This window comes from Erpetoichthys calabaricus, chromosome 2 (assembly GCF_900747795.2).
Source record: "Erpetoichthys calabaricus chromosome 2, fErpCal1.3, whole genome shotgun sequence".
Classification (NCBI taxonomy): Eukaryota; Metazoa; Chordata; class Cladistia; order Polypteriformes; family Polypteridae; genus Erpetoichthys; species Erpetoichthys calabaricus.
The window spans coordinates 81,501,009-81,514,474 of NC_041395.2; the positions used below are offsets into that span (position 1 = coordinate 81,501,009).

The 13,466-nt window shown below is 36.8% G+C and overlaps 1 protein-coding gene across 1 annotated transcript in view; it reads left to right on the forward strand.

The window, feature by feature from the left end:
* Positions 1-13,466, forward strand: part of si:ch211-113g11.6 (uncharacterized protein LOC559008 homolog) — a 49,297-nt gene that overhangs the window by 5,977 nt on the left and 29,854 nt on the right. Inside the window, 4 exon segments of the mRNA XM_051922158.1 lie at positions 5,737-5,876; positions 6,269-6,331; positions 9,404-9,499; positions 10,922-11,021. Coding sequence (XP_051778118.1) covers positions 5,737-5,876; positions 6,269-6,331; positions 9,404-9,499; positions 10,922-11,021 — 399 coding nt within the window.

Consider the following 13,466-nt stretch of genomic DNA (forward strand, 5'->3'; position numbering starts at 1 on the left):
CATAAGACATGAGGAGACTCACTAATCACAGAGCTACAAAGTGTCCCTCTTGGTGACAGACCATTCTTAAGGAAAATGCTTTGATATTTTGAATTTGCTCAACAAGTTTTCTATGAACAAGTTTATACACTGCTCAAAAAAATTACGGGAACATTTAAATAACACATCGGATCTTAATGAATGAAATATTCAATTGGAAATACTGAGTGATACTGTGTAATTCGTTGAGAACAAAATGATGTAACAACAGTCAATGGAAACCAAAATCGCCAACCCATTGAGGGCTTGATTCCACATCACACTGAAAATCAAAGTCAAAGATTGAAATCACAGGCTGATCCAACTTTCGTGACTTTCATCATGGCAACTCATAGTGTGACTCAACATCACAGGCGTCGAACTCCAGGCCTGGAGGGCCGCAGTGGCTGCAGGTTTTCATTCTAACCCTTTTCCTAATCAGTGACCAGTTTTCACTGCTAATTAAGTCCTTTTCCCTTCCTTTTAATAGCCCTGTTTGTAAGGATTCCATCCTATGAATTGATTTGTTTCTTCATTAAATGGCAGCCAAACAGAAATGAGACGTGAAACGAGCCAACAGATGACCAGCTAAACTGGTGCTTCAAACTCCAACCAGTTTCTTAATGAGAAGCCAATTCTTGCTGTTAATTAAACCCGTTACTTAATTCTATAGCTTGCTGCTGCTCTCATTCTGCTACAGCAGACATTTCCCAAAGTGTTGATTTTCTGTTTCTGATTATTGACCTGAGAAATCAACCTTACTGAGAACCTCACCTTTCTTTATGTTCAGATAATGTGGTTAGCTGGTCACCTGTTTTCTCATTTTGTGTCTCATTATTGTTTGGCTGCTAATTAAGGAAATAGAAAGAACTAAGGGGTCTGAGTCGAGTTAATTAAATCTAAGGCAAAAGAAGTTAATTAGCAGGAAAAACAGGACACTAATTAAGAAGGTGGTTAGAATGAAAACCTGCAGTCATTGCGGCCCTCCAGGACTGGAGTTCGACACCCCTGCTCAACATTGTGTATGGCACCCATGTGCCTCTATGCGCTCCCAACAATGCTTCTGATGAGATGGCGGATGGTGTCCTGGGGGATCTCCTCCCAGACCTGGATCACGGCATCAGTGAGCTCCAGGACAGTCTGTGGCACTACTTGGTGGCATCAGAAGCATCGATACATAATGTCCCAGAGGTTCTCAATTGGATTCAGGTCTGTGGAATGTGCGGGCCAGTCAATAGCATCAATGCCTTTATCATCCAGGAACTGCCTACACACTCTGGCCACATGAGGCCGGGCATTGTCCTGCACCAGGGGGAACCCCAGGGCCCACTGCACTAGCATAAAGTCCGACAATGGCTCTGAGGATTTCATCACGGTATGTAACAGCAGTCAGGGTACCGTTGCCTAGCATGTGGAGGTTTGTGCGACACTCCAATGATATGCCTTCCCAGACCATCACTGACCAACCGCCAAACCAATCATGCTGGATAATATTACAGGCTGCATAATGTTCACCAAAATGTCACATGTGCTCAGTGTGAACTTGCTATCATCTGTGTAGAGAACAAAGTGTCAATGGCGGAAATGGCAATATTTGTATTCTCTGGTGAATCTCTATTTGAGCTGCACAGTGATAGGCTCTGAGTAAAGGCCCCACTACAGGATGTCAGGCCCTCATGTTTACATTTACATTTATTTATTTGGCTGATGCCTTTATTCAAGACGATTTACAAAATTTCGGACACAATTGGATACAAAGTGACAGGGTCGCACAGTGTCGGTAGTAGAATTTGAACCCCCAACCTCAGGGTTTGAAGTTCAAAGCCTTAACCACTATGCCACACTGCCTGCTGAAATTACATGGTCTGTTTCTGGCAGTTTGATGAGAAACATGCACACCGGTAGCCAGCTGGAGGTCATTTTGTAGAACTCTGGCAGTGTTCCTCCTGCTTCATTTCGAGCAATGGGGCAGATACTGGTCCTGCTGCTGGGTTGGTGCTCTTTTACAGCTCTGTCCAGCTCTCTTTATGTAACTGCCCATCTCCTGGTATCTCCTTCATGCTCTTGAGACTGTGCTGGGAGACACAGCAAATGTTCTTGTGATGGCATGCATGGATGTGCCATCCTGGAGGAGCTGGACTAACTGTGCAACCTGAATCGACTGCAGGTACCTCCTCATGCCACCAGATGTGGCGAGGACACTAGCAAAATGCAAACTAGAGAAGTTTCAGTCAGGAAGGATAAGGAGAGAGCAATTGTCTAAGGCCATCACCTGCAAATCCATTCCCTTTTTGATGGTTGTCTTGCTATTGCATCTCCAGTGCACCTGTTGTCACTTTGATTTGCACAAAGGCTGGTGAAGTTGAATCCTTTATGCTAACTGACTTGGTGTTATACTGTGACAACTAAGTGTTCCCTTAATTTTGAAGCAGTGTATTTTTCATAGATTGGAATTCACCACGATCCAAAGTGGTGTTGAGGAGTGCAAAACCATAAAAGCTTACCTTTAAAATGCAGAATAACATGAGCATAAGAGGGAAATAGTACAGTTGTAAATTACAATATCCAAGGTACATCTGTGGTGTATCCAAGGTGTAGGAAACCAGGACTGCAGTCATGATTAGTACCTACCACTTTATAACTATAGCTCCTGGAAGCCACATGTACCACTAAGGTCTTGAAAATGATTAATTTTCACTCCTTTTCCTTGACCTCCTGGCTAGGGAAATTCTTTCAAAAGTGAGAGCTAAACACATCCTGAGCAAAAGTATTCAATAAAGATATCAAGAGTCCAAGCCAGCTCATTAAATTTCTTTAGCTTAGTTTTCAGAACATATAGCCTTAGACCAAATGGTACATTACAAAGCTGATCACTCACTTTTGATCCATGTGCTATGACATACACTTACATGTATGAGCAACCTTACATTCAAATATAGTGTTTGTTTGGGCAATCTGTGACAAGCATGTAATTCCAGTGACAGTTCATTGATCTTCCTTTCAATGGTGCATCATCAAGAATACAGAGTTAGCATTTTGTCTCCAGTTAAACACTGAAGAGTTGATATGTGCATAAATGCAATTAACAGTCATTTTTCATTCCTGCATCTTTAATTCACATTAAGAAACCCTTTCATCTACAGATACAATTTCCAAGTGAATGACAAGACAGACACTCAAATGTCTACTTCAGAGCCTGCTCCTTATTGAGCACCTCAGCTGAAAGGGTGAAGTTGTGTATAAAGTTAAGGCTGATTGTATCTAGCTAGTGCTTTTAAACCTAAAACATGAGCCACAACTCCCACCAGTACAAAGATATTTCATGTCACAAAATCCAGTGTAAATTAAAGTCTAACCTATCAATAAATGTCTCAATTACTTGTGATCCTCCCCTCGGTAGATGGTGAGCTCAAATAGAACTTTGATTTAGCTTCTTCAGAATGATCCCTTATCTAAGCAAAATTCTGAGGTGATCGTCTTAAAATAATTTGCTAAGGTTACCTCTGTCAGACCTCATTGCCCCTAATAACAATGCTGTAAGACACACATAGAATACACATGACTCTCCATCACACCAAATTCACAAGCTTATTAAACACAGTTTATAAAATGCATTTTCATATTGTAAAACAAAAGAATGTGAAAATGTTCAAGTAGTGGTGAATACAACTTTGTTTCTTATTATTAAGACCATTACTATTAACCTGCATTATAATAAAATATGATCTGCCAAATGAACCACTTACTACTCTCATAGCTTGTCAGACAGGTACATTGTGAATGCAGCATTCTGGTCACACCTACAAAGTATTTATGTGTGATGGTATTCACTGATATTTCTTTCAAAACTCACACATTACACCCATTGTGCTGGAGAAAGGACAAGAAAACAAAACCTAAAAAAATGATTGTGAACTACCTCTGTTTGGCCAATAAAAACCCAAGTGGGCAAACTCTATGGAGATAATACAGGTAGCAAATAAATTACGCTGAGATATTTTGCTGACTCCACACTGTTTTATAAGAGTAAGCCTTGGAGAAAAGTAGACTGAATTTTTTTTAACATGAGCAGGCGCTATGAGATGTCCATCATTAGTCTGGATACAACACAGTGTAATGGAAAGCTACAATGTCTGTGTGTCCTGTGTTTGAGAAGAGGAATATAAAAGATTTTGACCTGTAAGAACTTTGAAAGTGGAATGCTAAATGATTAATGATAATTGTACTGGATGAGGGCCAGTCAATTACACTAAAATGGAGACATTCAAATTTAATGCAAGTGAAATCATTCTATAGTAAGTGCTTTTTTGTATACTTTACTGCATGTAGTCTCTGCCATAAAATTATTTTCCTGTAATTAATGTCATGGAACTGGTTGGGTTAGTTTCGGCCTTGTACCTGATGCTGCCTGGAAAGTACCCAGCTTCCTGTAACCTTGTATCGCATTAATCAGATTCAGGAAAACAATAGATGGATGGATTATGCCATTAGTTGTTCAAATCAGAAAGAGGGAGTCAAGGATGGAAATAATCGAAGTGGAACCTCTTAAAGAATACATGAATTAGCTAGACAAGGTCCATGGGGGGGTTTGGGGGTTGGGTTGCAAGGGCCAAGCTTCTTCATATTTAATTGTTGTACTGTAGGGCTGGATACTCTTCATATATTGGAAGGCACCAGTTTGTCTCCCAAACCTTTATGTGCAAGTAAGGACCTCAATGGGAGATAGCTGGATCTAAATGTAGGGGTGTCAAAGTCTCATCATGGAGACCTACTACGGCTGAAAGCTTTTAGTTCAAGCTACTTTCTTAATTAGTAATAAATTATTGCTGCTAATGAATCATACTTCTTTTGCCTACATTTTAAATGATTTGCTTTTTTAAGATTCAGAACACATAACTTTTTCTTTTTTCATTAGCGAGTAAACAAACAGTAATGAAATGCAAAGTGTGCTAGCTGATGGCAACACCATGTTTGAGAGTCACAGGCGATAGATGTGATGCCTGCCAGTGTGGTGGTAGAGAATGATGGTAACACAGAGGGAGAGCTGTAAGTGGGAGGCTAGAGCACAACCTGTGCGGCAGTGTCATGGTGTACAAAAGGAGCTCAAAAAACATAAATTAACTTTTTGAACCAAATAATTATATTGCTTAGTTCAAAACCTCATAACTCATCTTCAAACATGCTAAATGCAATTATAGGGTTGTGGGAAGCTGCATCAGGCATATGCAGGAAGCCAAACTTTGTTGGGGGAGCAATCCCCCTGTTCATAATGCCAATTTACTTAAGAATATCATCGAGATGAAAGAAGAAAATCAGAGTGACCAGAGGAAAACCTATGGAGAGACAAGCGAAACATGGAAATTCCTGTGAAATGGCCAGGTTAGGAACTGAATCCCATCTCATGTATCTATAAGGCAACAATGCTAGCTATAGTCTACAGAATCATCCTTTGTTGAAATGTGTTTGGATAACATGTTTTTTTTTATTATGGTAACTGGTGTTATACTTTACTATAGGAATGAAGCAACGCAACTCTATCGCATGTATTTTGATGTCAACCTGTCAGTTTTTTCAGGAATACCAAGATTTCCTTTAACTTTAAGCAAAACTGTAGTTAGGTGCCTTTGTAAAGAAGTCCTTGACTTGCACTTGCACTGGCATGATGTCAGTGATTTAAAATGCTGTCTAATTTTTGTGTTTGCTTCTTTTGTGCTACAGATCCAGTCCGATATCAGTTTTCCAAAGAGGAAAACTACACAGTGTTTTTTCATGAAGAAGGGACAGATGTCATTTTTGTCGGAGGCAGAGAAGTCATCTATGTCCTGCAGTTTAAAGACTCCAAAGTCAGTGCAACTGAGGTAATATTCCTTAGAAGACCAGTCAATAAATCATTCTATGCTGTGTCTTTCATTTAAACAGTATACGAGCAAGATAAAACTATGACTTAGTGTACATTTTTATAACAGACAAGACACACAATACAGGATTGAATTACATAAAAAAGCTAAACGTTATTATGAATGCTGCAATGCAGGAATGGCCATTTTCAGAAGGCAACTCTTCTACTACAGTATATTGTAAATGTGAGGATCACAGAAGCTTTAGAGACAAATGTAAAAAGAAAGATCCACAGAGTATTAGAAATGAGATAACACCAAAAAGGACAATTAAAAGGTCTGTGCTGTTATAGTGTGTGTGCATTTGTCTATGAAATTTTAAAACATAAAACAAAACACTTTTATAATTCTAGGTAAATGTTGAAGTGGATGAAAATGCAAAGAAGGTCTGCCTTTCCAAATCCAATGTACTGCAGGTGAGACAAAAAATGGGCAATGTTTACTGTTTTTAAGATAGTTCCACGATGAATTTATGGTATTTAAAAGTATTCAGTCATCCTTCTTCTGTGATAGTAGTGTTTCTCTCAAGACTCTGGCTAAACAACAAGGGAAAGTGAAAACCCCTTCTAGGCATGACAGTCAAGTTCTAACCATGGCCCCTATATTTAACATTATAGTTTTAAAACTGTACTATTAAAACTTAACTATTTTTATTCTCTTTTTCCATGATCACAATCACATACCTTATGGCTCTAAAAATCAGTAGGTAGTATGACTTAGAGGACTTTATGGTTTGGTTGTTCAGATCTTGTCTGGGAACAACTGTGTGACTCTAAGCATGTAACTTATATATTTATATATAGTATGTATATATGTGTGTATTTGCAAATAAATCTACTATGATCTGTATGTGGATTTAGAATGTCTCGGGTCAGAGTTGGCTTTAAAAGGATGCTACAGAAATACAGTAATAAAGTTTGATTTTCTTTTTTAGACAATATCCTCTGTCTTTCTGGGTACCCAAAATATACAATTACTGCCATCATTATGGTGCTTTTCAAGGTATCTGCATAATTTCAGCAGGCCCAAAGACATAATGTGGCTCAAATTTAGGGCACAACCATTGAAAAAGTTCAGAGAGAACAAGAAATTGTGATGAAATGAAAATGTTCAATTGTTGTTTGGTAAAACAAATAAGTGAAGATATAGCCAAAAATACAATCAAAAATGAAAATGCAAACCAGGACAAAGTACCTTAAAATAATAAGCAAGGAATTTTTAAAAAAGCAGAAAAACTTGCTGATTCTATGGACACAAAATACAGAATGACTGAGCCACAACAGGAGAATAGTGAGTGTAAATACACTGGGAAATAGCCAGAATGACTTCTGGTGACCACCTAATAATGCCTCTTACCATACTGGGGCTGTGATCACAAGTGTGCTGTAGGATACAATGTGTTACGCAGTAAGCTACCGTTCAGCTTGATATTCTGTCTTGGCTTTGTCACTGTCGGTATAACTTAGGGTCCAAAATTTATCCTTCCAGAATTAAGTGGATATGTGGATTAGTGGATGGCTACATAACCTGTACTATGGGCTGTTAAAAAAAAAAAAAGACTAAAAAATTTGCAATGCACCTTGAAGCCACTTCTAAATATTTTTATCATGTTAGATGACATGACACACTTTCTCTAATAGATCGTTCTGTTGTATAATTTCATCCCCAAGATACATGCATTCAAGGTGCAAACATTCACATTTACATGGAATTTGATTTTAAACCCTTATTACAGATACATTTATGAAAACATGAACATTTTTGGCTCCATTGTGGCCATTTTCTAAGTTGTACAGTTGTGTGAAATTATTATTATTATTTTTTTACATTATGGCTCTGCTGATAAAAAAAGTTTTGAAGAAGACTATGATGGAGCTTGAAAAACTTTAAAAAGATGGAAAAGCTATTCTACTGACTGTAAAACTGGATATGAGTAAGTGAATTAGTGAAGAAAAGCATAACAAAGACTCTTTGTAGGTGTCACACTTATTTTTCTTCACAATGCGTATAACATATGGGATTTGCCATGAAATTAATGAGACATACTGTATGTTACAGATAATTTTTCTTTTAAAAATGATTATGTGTTATTACATAATGGTCTTTCAACCCCAAAAGCATTCTTGGAAATTATGAAGTTCATCAGTGCATTGTTTACAGCTCTTTCTTATCATGGAAGATCTCATACATACGTGTGTATAGTTGCTGCATCTCCTGCTACTTCTAAGTCTGTTCTCTCGTCTTTCCTTTGAAATGAAAGAGAAAAAAGTAGATGTCTATGTTATAAAAATTAAGCAGATCAATTAGATAGATAGATAGATAGATAGATAGATAGATAGATAGATAGATAGATAGATAGATAGATAGATAGATAGATATTTTATTAATCCCAACTCGTAAATCATAAAAATATCCTATTGAAAAGTATGATAAATTCATTTTAGATGCAATAACTCAGCTTATAAGGACTTTTGTAGGATCCAGTTGTGCTTGTAAAGTGTGACGTTTGTAATTGAAACTAGTAAAACAGTTTTGGGTACGCTTGTTTCCACCACAGCCTTTTTATTAATGCTGCATCCAAACAATTTCCAATTCATTTTTGGTGTGACCTAAGAAATAATGTTAAAGGTTTGCCCATAAAACCACTGTTACCTTTAGATCACACTTGTGAGCAGATTTTCTTAAAACTCAAAAATAAGTCAAGAACACCAAAGCATAAAAAAGAAAAAGAATTAATAACAAAAATAAAGAATAAGCAGATTGACACAGGTTATAACAAAGCAATTATAAGCAACAATCCTATAATCTTTCTAGGACTGACATATGGAAGTAAACCTATGTAGCATGTGGGATGTCTGTCACCTTTACTCACAAGGTTATTTCTACTGCTCACACCTTTCGCTCTTTCCTGTCATTCTATTGTTTGTCTTCCTCCTTTCAGTCATACTTTTGCCAGTACTAATCAATTGATCTGCAAGGATACTGAGTTGGTGTCTGCAAGGGTCTTTTAAGCCTCACCAGATGGGTCATCTTCCTTTAACTCTCCCAGTAGCACCAGGTGCCCATGCAAGCATGATTTAGCCCAACCCCAGCCCCAATCCCCCCCATATTATTTGAAAGTGATGTCTACCCAAAATTATCTGTGTCTGTTGAGGTGGAGCAGGAATCTATGTGTATGTGCTGCCACCTTGTGGTCTGAAATGAATTGGGACAATACTCCATGTTATTAGTGGTGCCCTGTTGTCACCTGTGATGATATTTTTACTAGTTCACCTGTTACCAGAGTGTCTTATTGCCTGACTCTTTATGGTTACCTATCCCACTTCCCCAAACACATTGGTCCCGTGTGAGTGTGGGTATAGCTGTGAGTGGGCCTAAAGATAGAATGCCTTCCAAACATTGAATCCGGGTTAGGCTCAGGGCCTCCAAGACATTGAATTGGACTATGCAGGTATGAGAATGTGAATTTTATGTTATGTTCAATTTAGACAGAATGTGAAAACTTCATTACAACAATTCAACCACTGGAAAATAATCACATTGTGTGTGGCACCCATGCAACAGCTCCCAAATGTTGGATGCTGGTAAGTTCCACAAATTATTTTTATTAAATATATTTAATGATTAAGTGAAAAGTTACTGTTACTTTCTGATACAGTATACTTACACTGTTGCTATATTGACATCATTGTATGTATTTTAACTGAATCTATGTGAACACTGAGTCTTCTTCTAGAGTCTTTTGTACACTAATACCAAAGATTTACAATTAAAAAAAATAAGAATAATATTTATCCATTGTGACAGTAATTTACCACACTTCCCACTGCTTACATTTTAAGGAACAAACCCTAAAACTGCTCTTGTTTTTATCCTTGTACATTTGGCAGCTTTCTCCTGGACATCATTGCTGCCTCCCAGCTAACTCAGCCATCCAGACCCAACATATATCCTACCTAGTGATTTAATATGAGAGTGTACTCTTCCTCCATAAATAAGAAGAATACTTTTCCACCACTTTTCAATAAATATGAAACTGTAGTATGCTTCTTGGGGCTCAGGTTACTTATTTTATATTGCAAGGATAGTATGTCCCAGAGATCCTCTCTTGGGTCAAATTCTTGGGAACCACATGCACCCAATATCTCCTTGGGGGCAATAGTGGGAATCTTTCAAAGACAGTTTATATTATACATTATTAGGGGGCTTCGCTCGCCTTAGCCTGCACTACGTGCCAGCCACTTTGTGTCTCTGCTGCTTACGTATGTGGATTTCACTTTCAACAAACAAGAAATCTTTTAATTCTTGCGGATACGCCTCTTCATTGGTAAGAAACACTACTTTTCCCTGATGGCAACATGAATTAGACGTTCTGCAAGCCTTCAACTTAAAGTTTAAATCTGAACAATATATTTGATCTATTTTCGCTGTTCTGTTATTTCACCAAGTAATAATTTCCTTTTGTTTGCACTAATGCGATCTTTACTGTCTTTTTTTTTTGAGACTTTCGAATTTTAGTACTTTCATTACACCTAACATGCTCTGCATATGTATTGCGCCGTTTTTGAATTCTTTACGCTGTTCTACTTTGTCATCTACTCTTTGTCTTTTATTTCCAGCCTCAGGCATGGTTAAATCTCTTGGCACAAAGTCTTGTCTCGTGGGACGTGAAAGTATCTCTCTGAAAAAGTCACGTCTTGTCCCAGGCTAAAAAGTCTCGTTTCATCCCAGGATTTTTTTATTATAATAGAGAGATGTGCATTTTGATTTATTCCTTTTGTGAACTGAAAAATAATGCAGACACATTTTTAGTATTTATATTTCATTTAATACATAAATGCTCAGCATACATTTTTATTCTTCTGTGCCTCTAAAATAGGTTTTACCATACTGTATCTATATATTTTGCATATCAGTACAAGCAGTGCATGTAGAGAAAGAAGTCATTCCATTGAAAATTTAACAATTATCAGTTGAAACAGTAACATTAAGTGCTCTAATTCCAGGAAAATGAAACCAATCTGACTGACACTGTGGCGCAGCAGTTAAACCCAAAGGACATTTCACCTTCTTTCCCTTCCCAGCGCTCCTTCACTTTATCTGCAGGTAGGGGACACAGACAAGCTTTTGTCATTTGGGTTAAAGTCTCTCTCTATATTTACTGTAGATATATTTCAGGTCAGTATTGTGGCACAGAAACTCTAAGAACTAGAGTTATTTTTTAAGTTTATTCAATGGCTGTGTGCAGTTTCCATGTTCATTACCAAAGTAGACCATTAAAGTGCATAAAAGTCTGCTTATAGAAAAGTTTAAGTAATAACGAGTACAAGTAGGGGTTAAAATAAAAAACTAGTAATGATGCATACTTTAAAGAGATATATTTAAAGCAGATTTAAACACAATTACAAAATATAGAATAAATAATATATTCAAGGAAATCTACTACAATAATCATAATCCAATAAAGTAAACATATGAGGGCATAGTAGGTGGAAAAGTAAAAAAAAATAAAATAAATAATAATAAAAACAAAACTATAGTGCAGAATTACAAGAAACACCGAAAAGATATCAAGACAAAAAAATATGTACAGAAAACCTATACCTGTATGACAACAAAAGAACAGTAGAATGATAAGATATGGTAAATAAATAAGTAAATCAATCAATATGGTGTATACAGTATATACAACAAAAAAGTAATATGAAAAAATGTTCTTAAGTGATACACATGATAAAAAATACCAAAATATGAATTTAAAAAACATATGAAAAAAATATATATATACCGTATGTGTACTTTCCTATTTAATCATATCATGTTTCCTATTTAATCATATCATGTATTGTAAGATAGGAATGTCTCCTTACATTGTATCAATACTTAAACTTTCAAAATTTTTTCAAGAAAGGGGGTTTTCTTTCCACCTACTATGTTCACATATACTTACTTAATTAGATTATAATTTTTGTACTAAATATATGTAAATTTCCTTGAAAATACTGTGTTATTACTCAATGTTTTGTTATTTTATTATCGACCTTAAATATGTGACTAATTTATACATAATTATTACTTTTAATATTAAAACTTATAAATACTCTTTTTTTACCAGTTATTGTATTCTCCAGTTGTCTGTGTGGATTTCCTTTGAGTACTGTGATTTTGTTCAGCATTAAACGGCATATGTCATAGATCTAAATTCAATTAATCTAAATCACTCTTAATTAGCCTGCTGCAAGTGAGTGTCTTATTGCAATTGATGTTCAGTATATTGCAATATAGGTTATTAAACTTAGCTCTGTTCACATCCAATTGAAAATTCAGAAAGGAAATAATGCAGTAAGAATGAAATAATAAATTACTTGGGGTACCATAACATGATCTGCTTCTTAAACAGATTTAAGACTGAAATTATGTATACAGGTAGTTTAGGTACAATCTGTGGCGTAGCAATGGATTATGCAGAGTGTGCAAAGCACAAGGGCCTATGAGCTTGGGGGTCCCACTCAGGGCCATATAGATTTTAAAAAAATGTAATAACTAAAATAACTTGCACAATTCATTGCAATAGTAATTCACAGTTTCAGTGACATGTTTGCACCATCGCCAGGCAAGTGCAATCCAATCCATGATGATATTACTTATTCGGCAGGCCAGCAGTTTACATGAATTTAGACTTCAGGAGATAGGAGGCTTGGAGTCTAATCGGAGGCACAACACGTCCTAGTCCGTTTTACAGAGAAGTGCACATTCCCAAATCTGGCGATTTTTGGCGTGCCATAGCAGACGTGAATGGAAGAAGTTGGAAGAAGTTTTGAAGGACGTCACATGAATAATGTAAAAATACATTATTATTGTAAATAACTGTTAGTTTTGTACTTTGATTTGATGTGAACTGTTTTCGAAATTCGAACTTATAAATTGTAAATCATAGCAATTCTGTTGTTAAGTTATGGTCCCCGATAGGCGGCAAACACGGAATATCAGAACAATTTGCGCTTTTTATACGCTCGCCGTACTACGCCATGTTGGCCAGTAGCAGGGGATCTGGTAAACATAAGAATGGTGCTGCTAAACGTAAGGCACACCTGGAGTAGGAATTGAAAAAACGCTAAGCTTACCAAGATTTCAACCTTTCTCAAAACTGGGCAAGAGCCAGCTGTAGTAATAGAGAATGCTGAGGCTGGTGAATCGTCGCAACAGCCACAACCAGGTTATGCAGACAGTGCAGGAAGTGAAATGGTTGCAACTATACCGAGTTTAAAAGTAGTGATACAACGGCTTCGGATCAGGTGCTATCTTCTAAAACCGTTAAAAATGGAGAAACTACTAAAGAACAAACAAGCAATATATATGACCAAGTGATTTCCTACCGACAAGGCAAATTTCTTGAAGCCATTGACACCTGACTTTATGATGTCTGTGTTCTCAGAACTTATGTAAAACAGGTCGATTGTGTAGCAGTATCCTGTCAGCCGGTGTTGTCATTTAAATTTGTTACAAACTGAAATGACGTCATTTTGTAGCACAGAACAGTTTCAACTTTCT